The sequence below is a fragment of the Oncorhynchus keta genome, chromosome 32, assembly GCF_023373465.1.
Source record: "Oncorhynchus keta strain PuntledgeMale-10-30-2019 chromosome 32, Oket_V2, whole genome shotgun sequence".
In the NCBI taxonomy this organism is placed as follows: Eukaryota; Metazoa; Chordata; class Actinopteri; order Salmoniformes; family Salmonidae; genus Oncorhynchus; species Oncorhynchus keta.
In genome coordinates this window covers 1832113-1847383 of record NC_068452.1, presented here as the reverse complement: position 1 = coordinate 1847383, position 15271 = coordinate 1832113, and the positions used below count along the sequence as shown (strand labels likewise).

The following is a 15271-nucleotide window of genomic DNA, read 5'->3' as shown; positions in this document are numbered from 1 at the left end:
TTAAGGGGAGCATCAGAATTATTTGCTCCCCAATGCAGGCAATCCCTCCCATTTTATTAGTCTGGCAAATGTCTTTATCCCCCGTCTCATTGTAAATATTTCCTCAAGGAAGATCCCAGGCCTCAACGTCTATGCGCAGATGCAGAACGAAAAAGAACAAGAAATGATCCAGAGTCCAGTAAGTCCGACGGAAAGCACCCTGGTGTCCCCGAACACTCCGATGGAGCTGGTGACTTCTCCGGAGCTTATGGACACAGAGTTGAACACAAGGCCCATCGGTGAGTGACTACGACACTTAAAAAAAAAAAATTGTATCTTTCTTTTTCTTTCTTTTAATTTACGTTTTGTTTTTTTATGAGTTACTAAGTCCAGTACTACAAATGTAATTGAACCTTTACTGCAATTTCTTCATATTCGTCATATTATTACATTTTGTTCCATCTCTTTCACATACTCTATATCAGTTGCCATGAAGATAATCTGTTGTCATTCACGTAAAAGAGACTTTCACTGAGGTTTTGATTAATACATTGATAGCCCCATTCTCACTCAAGGTTTCAGCTAGAGCCTTCATTGTGGAGAAATGTGACTTAACTCATACGGACTGGAATTTCTTCTGACATCTTTCCTCATGTCTCTGTCTCCCATCATGTTTATCCTTTAAAGGATGCATCAAATCTCACGCACATGTCAAGTTCTCAACGGAACTCCCCACGTACATCAACATTTAAAAACTCTGGACAACCCCGAAAACAGCAACTCCATTCTGTGTCATGGACTTTTTGAATCATTTGAGCGGACACAATGGTTTTGAGCTTTATACCGGTGCATGTTGGACTTTACTGACTTTGCTGACACTTACTGTGCTCTGTGAAAATCAGAAGAAACTGTATACAGGTTTTTTTTTATTCATAATATATGTCTATCCAATAAAAAAATCATTTTTGATGAAATGTATTTATACAAAGTCAAATACATAACTACAAATGGAAAGCCAGCATGATCTAAAGAAAAAAAGACTCAAAAAAACAACACTCTTTTGGTTAGCTTACTGTAAGTGTCTTACATCCTTTTTCGCTACTGTGTGTCGCTACCAGAGGTGGTACACTATTTATTCAGTATATAATTGAATTTAAAATCACATTTATTTTGTAAATCATGAATGTCTGTGTGATATTTGTGTATTTTAATAACAAATTACAAACTGAAAAACTATATCAATTATTAATACAACAATTTTGTTTCCGTTCACTGTCTCATGGAAAGCTGATTATGGCACAATACACTTTTGTACTGAAATGTTTTGTTTTTGCTTACAATGTAATAATTCAAAGACAGATACAGGGTTTGGTTGTCTCTTGATTTGGTGATGTTATTGAACTTTGCTGTTAATCTCTACACTATGAGCTATATTTAACGAGAAACACTAGTTGTATATGACACTTTGTGTTTCCCCAATGTAATAGCTTGCCTGAGAACCGTGGTGCTAGCCTGCTACCATGATAGGGACTTCAAGAGAAGCCAATGTAGATGCATTATGTTTTCAGCTCCCTCTGACACCATTCATTAGTTACACCTGATTTCATAGAAGAGAAATGGGCAGAAGACAGTTATTTGGGGGGGGGGCATCAAAATCAGTCAATATCCTCTCAAATGTACCTTTTCTTCTGAAGTTATATGACGTCCCAATTTGGAGGTTGAAAAAGTTCAAATGAAATACAGCTGCTTTAAGACGTAATATCAAGTGGAGTGGAGTGTTCAGGGCGAGAAAAAAAGAGTAGACTGCCTGGACAAGACACACCAGGGCATTGAAATAGGGAGAACAGAACAGAACTGAAAGTCTACTCGGGAATTGAGTTAATGCAGCCAGTCAAGCTCAATGCTGGTTAAGGTTGGTGACACATTTAGGCTAATGGCCCCTAGTCTCGGCCCCGTATACTCCATCTCCGTAGCGTATTATACCCCTTTTCAAGAACCAAAGGAAGTAGAGCGCAGACAGTAGAGGATGGTAGGGTACATGGATGGTTAACTTGTTTTGAGAAGCAGGGTTAGACGCAGTCGAACCCCGAAGTGTTTTACATTGTGGAATCTGACAGACGTGATTGTTTGATTGATGGTTATGGCATTTCGGAAAGCCCTTCTTATTGTCCTTGTCGTTCCATAAAGACAATGATGGAGGGAAAATTATGATATTTCTGGAATCTTCATATAACCGTTATTCTACTGTAGCTGGATAGCGATGCTAAAATATTTCAAGTGACTTGAACTATGTAGCATACATATTGTATACACACACACGAACACCCACCAACACACAACCTAGAATGTACAGTACCAGTCAAATATTTGGACACACCTACTCATTCAAGGGTTTTTCTTTATTTTTACTATGTTCTACATTGTGGAATAATAGTGAAGACATCAAAATTATGAAATAACACATATGGAATCATTTAGTAACCAAAAAATTGTTAAACAAATCAAAATATATTTTAAATTTGAGATTCGTCAAAGTAGCCACCCTTTGCCTTGATGACAGTTTTGCACTCCCTTGGCATTCTCTCAACCAGCGTCACATGGAATGCTTTTCAAAAAGTCTTGAAGGAGTTTCCACAAATGCTGAGCACTTTATGGCTACTTTTCTTTCTCTAATGTCCATTGCTCGTGTCTCTTGGACCAAGCAACTCTCTTCTTCTTATTGGTGTTCTTTAGTAGTGGTATATTTGCAGCAATTGGACCATGAAGGCCTGATTCACACAGTCTCCTCTGAACAGTTGATGTTGAGATGTGTCTGCTTCTTGAACTCTGTGAAGCATTTATTTGGGCTGCAATTTCTGAGGCTGGTAACTCTAACAAACTTATCCTCTGCAGCAGAAGTAACTTTGGGTCTTCCTTTTCTGTGGTGGTCCTCATGAGAGCCAGTTTCATAAGAACGCTTGATGGGTTTTGCAACTGCACTTGAAGAAACTTTAAAAGTTCTTGAAATGGACTTGGTCTTTTACCAAATAGGCTTTCTTCTGTGTACCAGCCCTACCTTGTCTCAACACGACTGATTGGCTCAAACTCAGGAAAGAAGGAAAGGAAAGAAATTCCACAAATGAACATTTAACAAGGCGCACCTGTTAATTTAAATGCATTCCAGGTGACTACCTCATGAAGCTGGTTGAGAGAATGCCAAGAATGTGCAAAGCTGTCAAGGCAAAGGGTGGCTAATTTGAAGAATCTCATATAAAATATATTTTGATTTGTTTAACACTTTGTTGGTTACTACATAATTCCACATGTGTTATTTCATAGTTTTGATGTCTTCATTATTATTCTACAATGTATAAAACAGTATAAATAAAGAAAAACCCTTGAATGAATAGGTTTGTCCAAACGTTTGACTGGTACTGTAATCGAGAAAGAAAAGGACAATGTTCATGTCTTTTCAGATAGATATGGACTGGATACACCAATGTATTGTATGAATTCAGATGTAATTTACTAACTCATTGTTACATTGCTATCTTCCAATACTGTTTCATAGCAAAGCTTCTTTTTTCATTATGAAAAAGGGCCCATCCTCCGGTTTAAACATGTATATTTGAGGCTGCATGCTAGTGCTTTTTTAAATAACAAACCTCATTTCATCTTCTGTTTATTTTGTTAGATTTTTTTCTTACAAATTGACAAGACAGACTATTTCCTCTCAGAAAGACTACTATGAAGTTGCAATTATTTAATGTATATCAAAAATGTTGACATTGTAACAAATGACTGGTTGAACTACAGGATTTATAACTCCATCAGAGCAGCAGGAAACTATTGCAATATGACCCTATATTGACTTCTGATTATCGTCACATTAAAAGATTTGAGATACTTTTCTGAGTGAATGGTCGCTTTAACATAAGTCTTCGAATTACAAGCTTTGCGTGCTCCATGTAAATATTTAGACCTATAGAACAATGGTGGACCTCTCAGAGCAACCCCTTAGGCAATATTCAGCTGAGAACGATTCCACCGGCCCACACTGGCTCAAGATAAGCACCTTCTGCCTTTGAATCCTTCAGGTTCACAAATGGAGGCGGACAGGTGGATCTTCCTTGAAGCTCTGCTGGCAAGTGATAGGGAAACTGGCCCGGGATGTTCAGACATACTATGATGTCACAGGACAGGAACCCAAGGTGTGGGCTGGGCTGTATACAAACGACAGACTAGCTGGAGCAAGAGACGGGCATGTCCAGTTTTCAACAGCCTGAATGTCTTGTTTCTAAAGCAGTTCTAATATGGACACCGTAAAACCTTGTTTAACATCTGAAACAAGGTCTGATTCCACCAGGTAAACCAGCAGTATGGTGTCCATTTTAGGACCGTATCCAGGTGTGTGAAGGCATTAAAAGGAAACCAGCAGACACTCACGCTTCACGAGGACTTGATTTTGTTCATCCCTAAACTATAATTTCGCTTTATTCCCCCATAGATTTAGTGAGATTATTTTTGTAGACAGAGTTTTATTACTGTAAAGCTTTTATATAAAAATACAAAAGTTTAGGTGTACAATGTTTTTTGTTTTGACCTTAAATGTGCTGTGCGTAATTGTTTTATGCATTTACAATCATATTTATTAAATGGAAAGAAAGTTGATGTTAACAGTGTTTTCATTTTTTTTTACAATATTTGTAAAAAAAAAAATACTATGTATTTGCGGAAGTTATATTCAACCTATAAAGAAAATCGAATCAAACAGGTGTTGGTATTTTTTTATCCAGGCATACATGACAAATACATTGACAAATGTTGCATTTACCTATACATGAATACTTGGTAAATACAATGACAAATGTCTTTTCCCATATGCGTACTCCGAGAGATAAACACATTGACATACAGTAGGTGTAGTAGATTTTGACTTAGCGTCTCATAAGTGGTTCCAGTAATGGTATAATGTATAATATGTCAACTTTAAGGAATAGCACAAACCTTACCATGCATAAAGCACTCAATATAGCCTATTTTTCTATCAACAACAATGACTTCACTGTAAAATCCTCATCATGCTTCCTGTCCTGTGAGGGTATCTGAGGCAACATAACACAAGAGTGGTGATGATGGTGATAATTCTGACGGTAATACAGAACCCTGTGTCACTAGCAAAGGGTTCATGAGAAAGAGAGAGAGAGAGAGAGATGGAGAGAGAGAGGAGAGAGAGAGAGAGATGGAGAAAGAGAGGGAGCGATGGAGACAGCGATAGAAAGAGAGAGGGAGAGAAACAAGAAAAGGGAGAGAGAAAGAGGCAGAAAGGAGATGATTGAGCGATAGAAGAGACAGATGGAGAAGAGACGGGGATAGGGAGAGAGATAGAGATATGGAGGGAGAGAGAGAGAGGCAGAAAGGAGATGATCGAGCGATAGAAGAGACAGATGGAGAAGAGACGGGGATAGGGAGAGAGATAGATATATGGAGGGAGGGAGAGAGAGGCAGAAAGGAGATGATCGAGCGATAGAAGAGACAGATGGAGAAGAGACGGGGATAGGGAGAGAGATAGAGATATGGAGGGAGGGAGAGAGAGGCAGAAAGGAGATGATCGAGCGATAGAAGAGACAGATGGAGAAGAGACGGGGATAGGGAGAGAGATAGAGATATGGAGGGAGAGAGATAGAGGCAGAAAGGAGATGATCGAGCGATAGAAGAGACAGATGGAGAAGAGACGGGGATAGGGAGAGAGAGAACAATGGAAAGAGAAACGGAGACGAGAAAAGTAACGTCCAGGGCCATTAGTGATGCATGGTGATGCCTCATCAGATTGACTTGAGGGACTCTTTAATCGTTCAAAGTCAGACCAGGGCCGGTGCCCTGGGAGACTGAGGGGAGATTAACCAAAAATCAATGCTAACAGGGGGTCAGCCCAGTGCTCCCTAATGCTACTGCTGACATCTCAAGGAAACGGACTGCAGTGCCCCAGACACCCAGCAGCCAGAGCACACAACACAGAACAGTGTAGCCTTGCTGCCTATATAGGGCTGGTATTATTAAACTGAAGAAGAGACACACAGACAGACACAGAGAGAGTAAGGCATTTCACACTGTTGAAGTAAGATATGCGATGATGACATTAAACTTGCAATGCCAATATTAGCCAAATTAGCCAGAGAGAGAGAGAGAGAGAGAGAGAGAACATTTCTCCTCTAGCCTCCTGTTAAACCACCTGACTCAGAGAGAGAAGAGAGAGAATGGCATCAAACACTTTTAAGTTAATCATGTGATTGCATTTCTAGCGTTTGATCATTGATGATCAGTAATACATCGGTTTTAGCAATTACTTTTTTTTGCTCCTTTGCACCCCCAGTATCTCACATTCATCTTCTGCACATCTATCACTCCAGTGTTTAATTGCTAAATTGTAATTATTTCGCCACTATGGCCTATTTATTGCCTACCTCCCTTGTCTTACCTCATTTGCACACACTGTATATACACTTTTCTATTGTGTTATTGACTGTACGTTTGTTTATCCCCTGTGTTACTCTGTGTTGTTTGTGTCACACTGCTTTGCTCTATCTTGGCCAGGTCGCAGTTGTAAATGAGAACTTGTTCTCAACTGGCCTACCTGACTAAATATAGGTGAAATATATATATTTTTAAATTATAGAGTTAGCACCACCCCTGATAATGTCAACATCAATAGTCCATCATGTCACGTTGAGTTAAAGCCCAGACCTAAAGTCAGCGAGTCTAGCTCTGAAGAAAATAAGACGTAATTGCTTGAAGAGAGAGGAGGTTTAGAGGGGTGGACAGGAGGAGGACAGCAGACTGTGTGTGTGTGTTTCTGGTGGGACAGCGCCCTGGGTAGTTAAAACCCCTTCTTAGCCTTTACATCAATCAAAGATAAGGAACTGCATAGTTATAACACAGTCCAGGAGCACGCCCCTATTCTCATCGACAGGGCTGCAGTGGAGCAGGTTGAGAGCTTCAAGTTCCTTAATGTCCACATCACCAACAAACTAACATGGTCCAAGCACACCAAGACAGTCGTGAAGAGGGCACGACAAAACCTTTTCCCCCACAGGAGACTGAAATGATTTGGCATGAGTCCTCAGATCCTCAAAAGGTTCTACAGCTGCACAATCAAGAGCATGCTAACTGTTTGCATCACTGCCTGGTATGGAAACTGCTCGTCCTCCGACCGCAAGGCAGTACAGAGGGTAGTGCGAACGTGCCAGTACATCACTGGGGCCAAGCTTCCTGCCATCCAGGACCTCTCTACCAGGCGGTGTCAGAGGAAGGCCCTAAAGATTGTCAAAGACTCCAGGCACCCTAGTCTTAGACTGTTTTCTCTGCTACCACTCGGCAAGCGGTCCTAGAGGCTTCTAAAGAGTTTCTACCCCTAAGTCATAAGACTCCTGAACACCTAATCAGATGGCTACCCAGACTATTTGCATTGCACACCCTCTCACCCTCTTTCACACCGCTGCTACTCTCTGTTGTTGTCATCTATGCATAGTCACTTTAATAACTCTACATATACACATATTACCTCAACTAAACGGTGCCCCTGCACATTGACTCTGTACCGGTACGCCCCCTGTATATAATCTCGCTATTGTTATTTTACTGCTGCTCTTTAATTACTTGCTACTTTTATTTCTTATTCTTATCCTTATTTTTTTCAACTGCATTGTTGATTAGGGGCTCGTAAGTAAGCATTTCACTGTATTTGGCGCATTTGACTAATACCATTTGATTTGATTTCATATTCCTCTGAAGGCAACTCGAGAAGTAGCCCTTTCCTGCAGTCAAATTACCTAGTAGTCCCATGGATGGAATGTTATTCATGTTTTTCAGAATTTCATAAAACCCGCCAATAATCTAGTGTTTCTATGTCCAACAGTTTTGTTATATTTTAGTCTTCAGTGATTTATATAAAGTGTAGTATTGGGATGCAAACTATTTTTATTTTATTTTACCAGGTAAGTAGACCGAGAACATACTCTCATTAACAGCAACGACCTGGGGAATAGTTACAGGGGATGAATGAGTAACATCAGAAAGTTGAACAATGAGCCAATATTTCTGTAATGGAAGGGTCCGTTGGTGCTTAAATGTCAGATCAGTCATTGTTTTGGTGGATTGTTACTGATCATAGGACGTCGTAATTGTATCTTTGAAAGTCTACTTTGAAAGATACAATTCTAGTTATCAGATTTACATCAATAATATATGCCATTTAGCAGACGCTTTTATCCAAAGCGACTTACAGTCATGTGTGCATACATTCTACGTATGGGTGGTCCCGGGAATCGAACCCACTACCCTGGCATTACAAGCGCCATGCGCCATGCTCTACCAACTGAGCTACAGAAGGACCATCAAAATGTCGCAAACATTTTTGATTAAACATGAAACTATTTGTGAGAAGATAAAATGTGATTTTAGCTTCTAAATGAGAGAATTGTTCAATAAGAAAAACTTATGCTCAATCAGTAACCCCACCCACGGGAGCACAGACATTGGTTAGAAGCATGAAACACGCTCCTTCTCCTCACCAGTACTATAAAGCCCTTGTAACAATCATTAACATTTAGTTCCAGAAATGTAAGGACCGCTGTCCGAATGTTAAAAAGGGTGAATTTCACCATGTAAGTGACGATCACAACGCTGGGATGGTGAATTTCGACTAGACCAGCCAGAATACAGCACGAGCTGATTATGGCAACTTGGTATGAACTTTGAACTATTATTCACAAAAAAATAAGTGATACCTCCTAGATGTTGAGTTATCAGCTGCCACTGTAAACGTATGTGGCTTAGGAAATGACAGACAATCTCCTGAGAATGACAGGGTACTTAAACGTATCCGCTCTACAAAGCCACGACCAGAAAGATTCTTCAAAGGACAATGGCGATCTCTGCTGGTCAAACCAGTCTTCCATCTTCGACCCATCTTTCGATGCACAGCTCAGATTAAATATATACAGTGCCTTGCGAAAGTATTCGGCCCCCTTGAACTCTGTGACCTTTTGCCACATTTCAGGCTTCAAACATAAAGATATAAAACTGTATTTTTTTTGTGAAGAATCAACAACAAGTGGGACACAATCATGAAGTGGAACGACATTTATTGGATATTTCAAACTTTTTTAACAAATCAAAAACGGAAAAATTGGGCGTGCAAAATTATTCAGCCCCTTTACTTTCAGTGCAGCAAACTCTCTCCAGAAGTTCAGTGAGGATCTCTGAATGATCCAATGTTGACCTAAATGACTAATGATGATAAATACAATCCACCTGTGTGTAATCAAGTCTCCGTATAAATGCACCTGCACTGTGATAGTCTCAGAGGTCCGTTAAAAGAGAGCATCATGAAGAACAAGGAACACACCAGGCAGGTCCGAGATACTGTTGTGAAGAAGTTTAAAGCCAGATTTGGATACAAAAATATTTCCCAAGCTTCCCAAGGAGCACTGTGCAAGCAATAATATTGAAATGGAAGGAGTATCAGACCACTGCAAATCTACCAAGACCTGGCCGTCCCTCTAAACTTTCAGCTCATGCAAGGAGAAGACTGATCAGAGATGCAGCCAAGAGGCCCATGATCACTCTGGATGAACTGCAGAGATCTACAGCTGAGGTGGGAGACTCTGTCCATAGGACAACAATCAGTCGTATATTGCACAAATCTGGCCTTTATGGAAGAGTGGCAAGAAGAAAGCCATTTCTTAAAGATATCCATAAAAAGTGTTGTTTAAAGTTAGCCACAAGCCACATGGGAGACACACCAAACATGTGGAAGAAGGTGCTCTGGTCAGATGAAACCAAAATTGAAATTTTTGGCAACAATGCAAAACGTTATGTTTGGCGTAAAAGCAACACAGCTCATCACCCTGAACACACCATCACCACTGTCAAACATGGTGGTGGCAGCATCATGGTTTGGGCCTGCTTTTCTTCAGCAGGGACAGGGAAGATGGTTAAAATTGATGGGAAGATGAATGGAGCCAAATACAGGACCATTCTGGAAGAAAACCTGATGGAGTCTGCAAAAGACCTGAGACTGGGACGGAGATTTGCCTTCCAACAAGACAATGATCCAAAACATAAAGCAAAAACTACAATGGAATGGTTCAAAAATAAACATATCCAGGTGTTAGAATGGCCAAGTCAAAGTCCAGACCTGAATCCAATCGAGAATCTGTGGAAAGAACTGAAAACTGCTGTTCACAAATGCTCTCCATCCAACCTCACTGAGCTCGAGCTGTTTTGCAAGGAGGAATGGGAAAAAATGTCAGTCTCTCGATGTGCAAAACTGATAGAGACATACCCCAAGCGACTTACAGCTGTAATCGCAGCAAAAGGTGGCGCTACAAAGTATTAACTTAAGGGAGCTGAATAATTTTGCACGCCCAATTTTTCAGTTTTCGATTTGTTAAAAAAGTTTGAAATATCCAATAAATGTCGTTCCACTTCATGATTGTGTCCCACTTGTTGTTGATTCTTCACAATAAAATACAGTTTTATATCTTTATGTTTGATGACTGAAATGTGGCAAAAGGTCGCAAAGTTCAAGGTGGCCGAATACTTTCGCAAGGCACTGTATATATTTACCTCAAAAATATGGGGGATTGGAAATGATGCAGACAATTACATTGGAAGCAACATTCTTTCCGCAATATTAAGCTGATCCACCATCCAAAAAACAAAAAACAAAAAAAGGAAGTAGGGAGGGCGAGTGAGGACACTGGTGAGGTCCTCTCCTCAGTGATTTGCCTGCTCTAATATTAATTGCCATTGGAAATGCTTTATTTCAGTAAAGGGGGTTTCCTGAGGGGACAGGTCTACAGAGAGGCTTCAGAGCAGAGAGTTAGAGGGAGAAATGCCTTTGCTGGTAACCTTCTAAAGCAGCAGAGTGGAGAGGGACTGGTAAGAAGTGTGCAGACAGTAGCATGCACACATACATACACACAAACACATGCATTGCAAACAAACACACACATACATATGAACACACAATGGCAATTGTCTTGGTAGAAACGTTCACAGAAAGACAACACACACAAACGCACCAACACACACAAATAATTCATTTTATAGTTCTACTGATTACTCCTTTAATTCATTCTAGGGGCATTCTGTGTATGCAATATTTTGAATGAAGACCAGGTTGCTACAATAGGCCTTTTGTTTTGACTACAGAGGGTGTGTTAATCTATTGAGTTTACAATTAATGTGATTTGACAATGATGTCCCTACAGGAGGCTGGACAAGGCTTTGACAATACAACAGACAAACACACGCGCATGCACGCACAGTTGCCCAGCTGTACGTAAACAGGCACAAGCGCATGCATATGTGTACACCCTCCCATACACATGGTTGTGCATGTACACACTCATACACATGCGCAAACATGCTCCCACATGCTCTCTCTCTCTCTCTCTCTCTCTAACACACACACACACACACACACACACACACACACACACACACACACACACACACACACACACACACACACACACACACACACACACACACACACACACACACACACACACACACACACACACACACACACACACACACACACACACACACACACACACACAGACACACACACACACACACACACACACACACACACACACACACACACACACACACACACACACACACACACACACACACACACACACACACACACACACACACACACTGTACACACACACACTGTACACACACACACACACACACTTGTCACCGCCTTCTCAAGATCATTAACATACAGTACCCGGGAGTTTAATGGTCTTACACGTTAATGTTCTCTCCTTGGAAGGGGAGCTTACAGCCAGGTAGTTAAAACTGAGTTCAATGAGGTTGAACTCTTTAGTTATTGGGCCATGGTGCTGAATACTGAATACACACACACACGCACAACACACACACCTACACTCACACTCACTTTCTTGCATAATGATTGATTGGTGAACTCGTAATACCTTCAGACACTTTTATGATGAGTGCAACGGTAAAAAGAAAAAACAGACAACATTCAGAGAAATAAAGGTAGTAGTCATTATGAAGCAGTTTATGCACTGTTTGGTTTTGGTATTGAAACGTTACTAGCAACTCAAACAAATATGAAGCCTAGATGCAGTGAGACTGACAGGTTTTCATTAGAAGCCACTTGGGTGCCTCATATTCCTCGCTTATCTCTGTTTCTATGATAGCTCTGTTTAAAACTCAGTTGTGTTGTGTTATGAATGCTGTAGAGTAGAAGTCAAATCTCGTCAAATCTAGTTTTGTTTCGTAAAATGTCTTTGTAATTGGTAATGAATAGATAATAAAGGCTGTATTCTGAATAGAAAAAGATGATCCAGCTGATCATCAACACAATTCTTTCCAAAAAGTTTATTTTTAACTTCCTGTTAATCTTTTCTGTGATTCAATTGAAAGGAAATCTAAGAGATTAAAATGGATTCATAATTAATTGAGGCAAAATGACATTTTCATAAAACCAGAATGAAACTAGCTGGCGCACAGACAGTCATATTATCTGATAATATCAATGAGAGCCATATCTCTGGATGATTGCTAATTAAATGCATGACATTTTTCCTTTCCTTTGGCGCTTGTGAGTGCAGAAACCAGGAGCTATCGTAAGCTTTTAGTCGAACTAAACGTTTTCATCATTCATGGGACTAAAATGCAATTTCTGTGAACTACACCAGCCTAGGGAATTCTTTCATTAGACAGCCGGAAATTAAGCAGAGCGTAAATTATCAGAAGTGCTCAACATGGCACACCATGTTGGCAAAACATTTGTCTAATTTAGGGTTTCTTAAACTATGGGTCGTGACCCAAACTGTGCCCATGGGCATGTGAGAGGTGGGCTTCTTAATTTGGGTCATTGGATGACAATGTGGGTCCCGGGAGAACAGTCCATTTCTCTTTTGGGTCACAAGCTAAAAAAGTTTAAGAACCCCTGGTAATGGGTACAGTATTTAGCTTGGAACTCAATCCCCTTTTGTAGAACATCATAGACAGTTTATTGTGTGTATTTGTTGAGCAACAGTCATTGGAGTACCATTATTAATCCAATACACTGACGATATGAACATGGTCGTGTTTCAGTTTGATGGCGTAGGGCCCGGAGTTTTTGCTGTTCACATCCCCGTCACATGATCAGGAAAATCTCCTGGCTCAAGTCATGAGGGGTTTTAAAGTTAACAGTCGCAGTGGTTATGCTTATCATGGTGTGGAAACTGTCTGCAGCAGTACGCTTTTCCCTCAACAGGGGGAGGTGTGGCCCTGCCAGATTAAAGTACCGTACACCGTGAGTCGATCTGCAACATACGGAAAGAACAGACCACCCTAAAGGCTCTCAGCTCCTGAAATGACAGACAATGAACAAGAGCAGTCAGGTAGACAGGATATATGGCCTACCGCGTATCTGTAGCCTACTGGATTTAATAGGACTTGACATACCACAGGTTTCCACTAACAGAACCAGACTGTGGAAGTTCACTTCCATACAAAGGCTATGCTGGACATGTATGTATCCAAGTATGCATGATTGCCATGTTACACGCATAGTAGAAGGACACGCCACTATAGTAGAGAGTTCGGTATGGTTTAACAAAACAGTGGCAGTTGACCTCCATAGAACGGTGAGGTCTATACATTGAGCATGTATTTATACTCCTTACGGTACACGTTCTTTATAGATCACTGTACTATACTGTATGTTCCTTCCAGGCACAAGTCTGTGGTACAATATGGTACAATATCAGTAGCTTATTGTTCTATGAAGTTTGATCCAGAACAACAAAACAACATCAAAACAGAACCAGAGAGAAAAATATATATATTTTCCCACTAGAATAGGAATAGCAAAGCTTTCATGTCTGCAGCGCAGGATACGGGTCGACACCCACTGTGTGTACCGCATCGTAACACTGAGAGCGACGTCACTGATGGGCACAGCGACACTGAGATCCCATGCCTGGGTTCAGAGAGACATCTTGAATTAGCAGCAATTACAGATTCTCCTGCTTTCTGCGTGTGCTTCTTCTAACGGGGATACATATACCCATGCAAGGATGGAGGGATGAGTAGAGAAGAAGGGAAGAGAGCGCATGATAGAGTGGGTATACATACGCAAGGGGAGGAGGGAGGAAGAGGGAGGTGGAGATGTGGGAAGAGATGAGGATAGAGGGAATGAGGGAATGGGAGGGAGGGAGATTTTGTGAGAAGAGGAGCTTTTAGGTCACGTTGTAATTATCGTTGTATTGCCCGTCAGAGAAAAATCTAGCAGGAGGCTGTCTGACAGGAATATCACTGACTGGGAGGTGAATGATGATCTTCTTCTCGAAACCTCATCTCTCTGTCATAAAGGCTTTGGAAGAATGGGAATTCAATTTAGATTTTATACACAGAATAGGACCAGCACACACCTGTGGTTATATCCAGGCGCGGTATGTGCCATACGGTATTGGCACATAGCTGAGTAAAAGACTGCCTCTATCACACAGGCTATTGAACTAAGGCGCCATGGACGTTGGAGAGAAATGAAATAGATACGTCTGTTGTTATAGCCAGGTGTGCTGTATGTGATAAGATATTGGCACATAGATATAGGACAAGGCGAATGTCTATATCAGTATTATAATACACTAAGGATTTTAAGCTGAGGGATTTTCTCCTCCTACAATGTTGGGACGCTTTTCTTCCTTTCTGGGTCAAAGGAAGTGTGTCGTCCTCCCACATGGTATTGTCTACTTTACACTGAGTATACCAAACCTTAAGAAAATGTTCCTAATATTGTGTTTGGGTCCGACTTTAAACGAAGTACAACTTATGAAGGTTTTATATAGCATACAAAAGGCTTCACAAATCATCTGGAATCGTGTGTCATACTTTATAAATGGTGCGTTAAGAATGACATAACCATTCCCACTAAATAGTGAAATGCCAAATGTGACATAACGCACTACGTATGTTCATACACCATTTATAGAGTATGACATAGGCTTATAGATGATTTGTGAAGTATTTATGTAGTGCTTATGAAGCCTTTATTTATACTCTGTATTAAGCCTTTATTAGCCGTACTTTGTTAAAAGTAGGACCTTTTGTCTATTTCCCCAGTCGTTGTGTTTGGAATTGCATGGTTACTATTGCATCATGTCAATGTCATTATGACGTCATTTTGCCACCAAGGCAAAGCCTATAAAAACACAGGTACAGCTACTCAGTGGGTATAACAGTAATCATGCCCAGACGTAGACGA

The 15271-nt window shown here is 40.6% G+C and overlaps 1 protein-coding gene across 2 annotated transcripts in view; it reads left to right on the top strand.

Moving 5' to 3' along the window:
* LOC118364816 (VPS10 domain-containing receptor SorCS1-like) overlaps positions 1 to 1624 on the top strand; it is a 158284-nt gene extending 156660 nt beyond the window's left edge. Inside the window, exons 26-27 of one of the 2 annotated variants that reach the window (XR_008088257.1) lie at positions 113 to 278; positions 667 to 1624. Coding sequence is in view for 1 of the 2 variants with exons in the window: in XM_035746542.2 (XP_035602435.2) it covers positions 109 to 278; positions 667 to 731 (235 nt within the window). In the remaining variant the exon portion in view is untranslated. Of the gene's footprint in view, positions 1 to 108; positions 279 to 666 lie in introns of both variants that reach the window. The other variant, XM_035746542.2, reaches the window with a different exon arrangement.
* The last annotated feature ends 13647 nt before the right edge of the window (positions 1625 to 15271 follow it).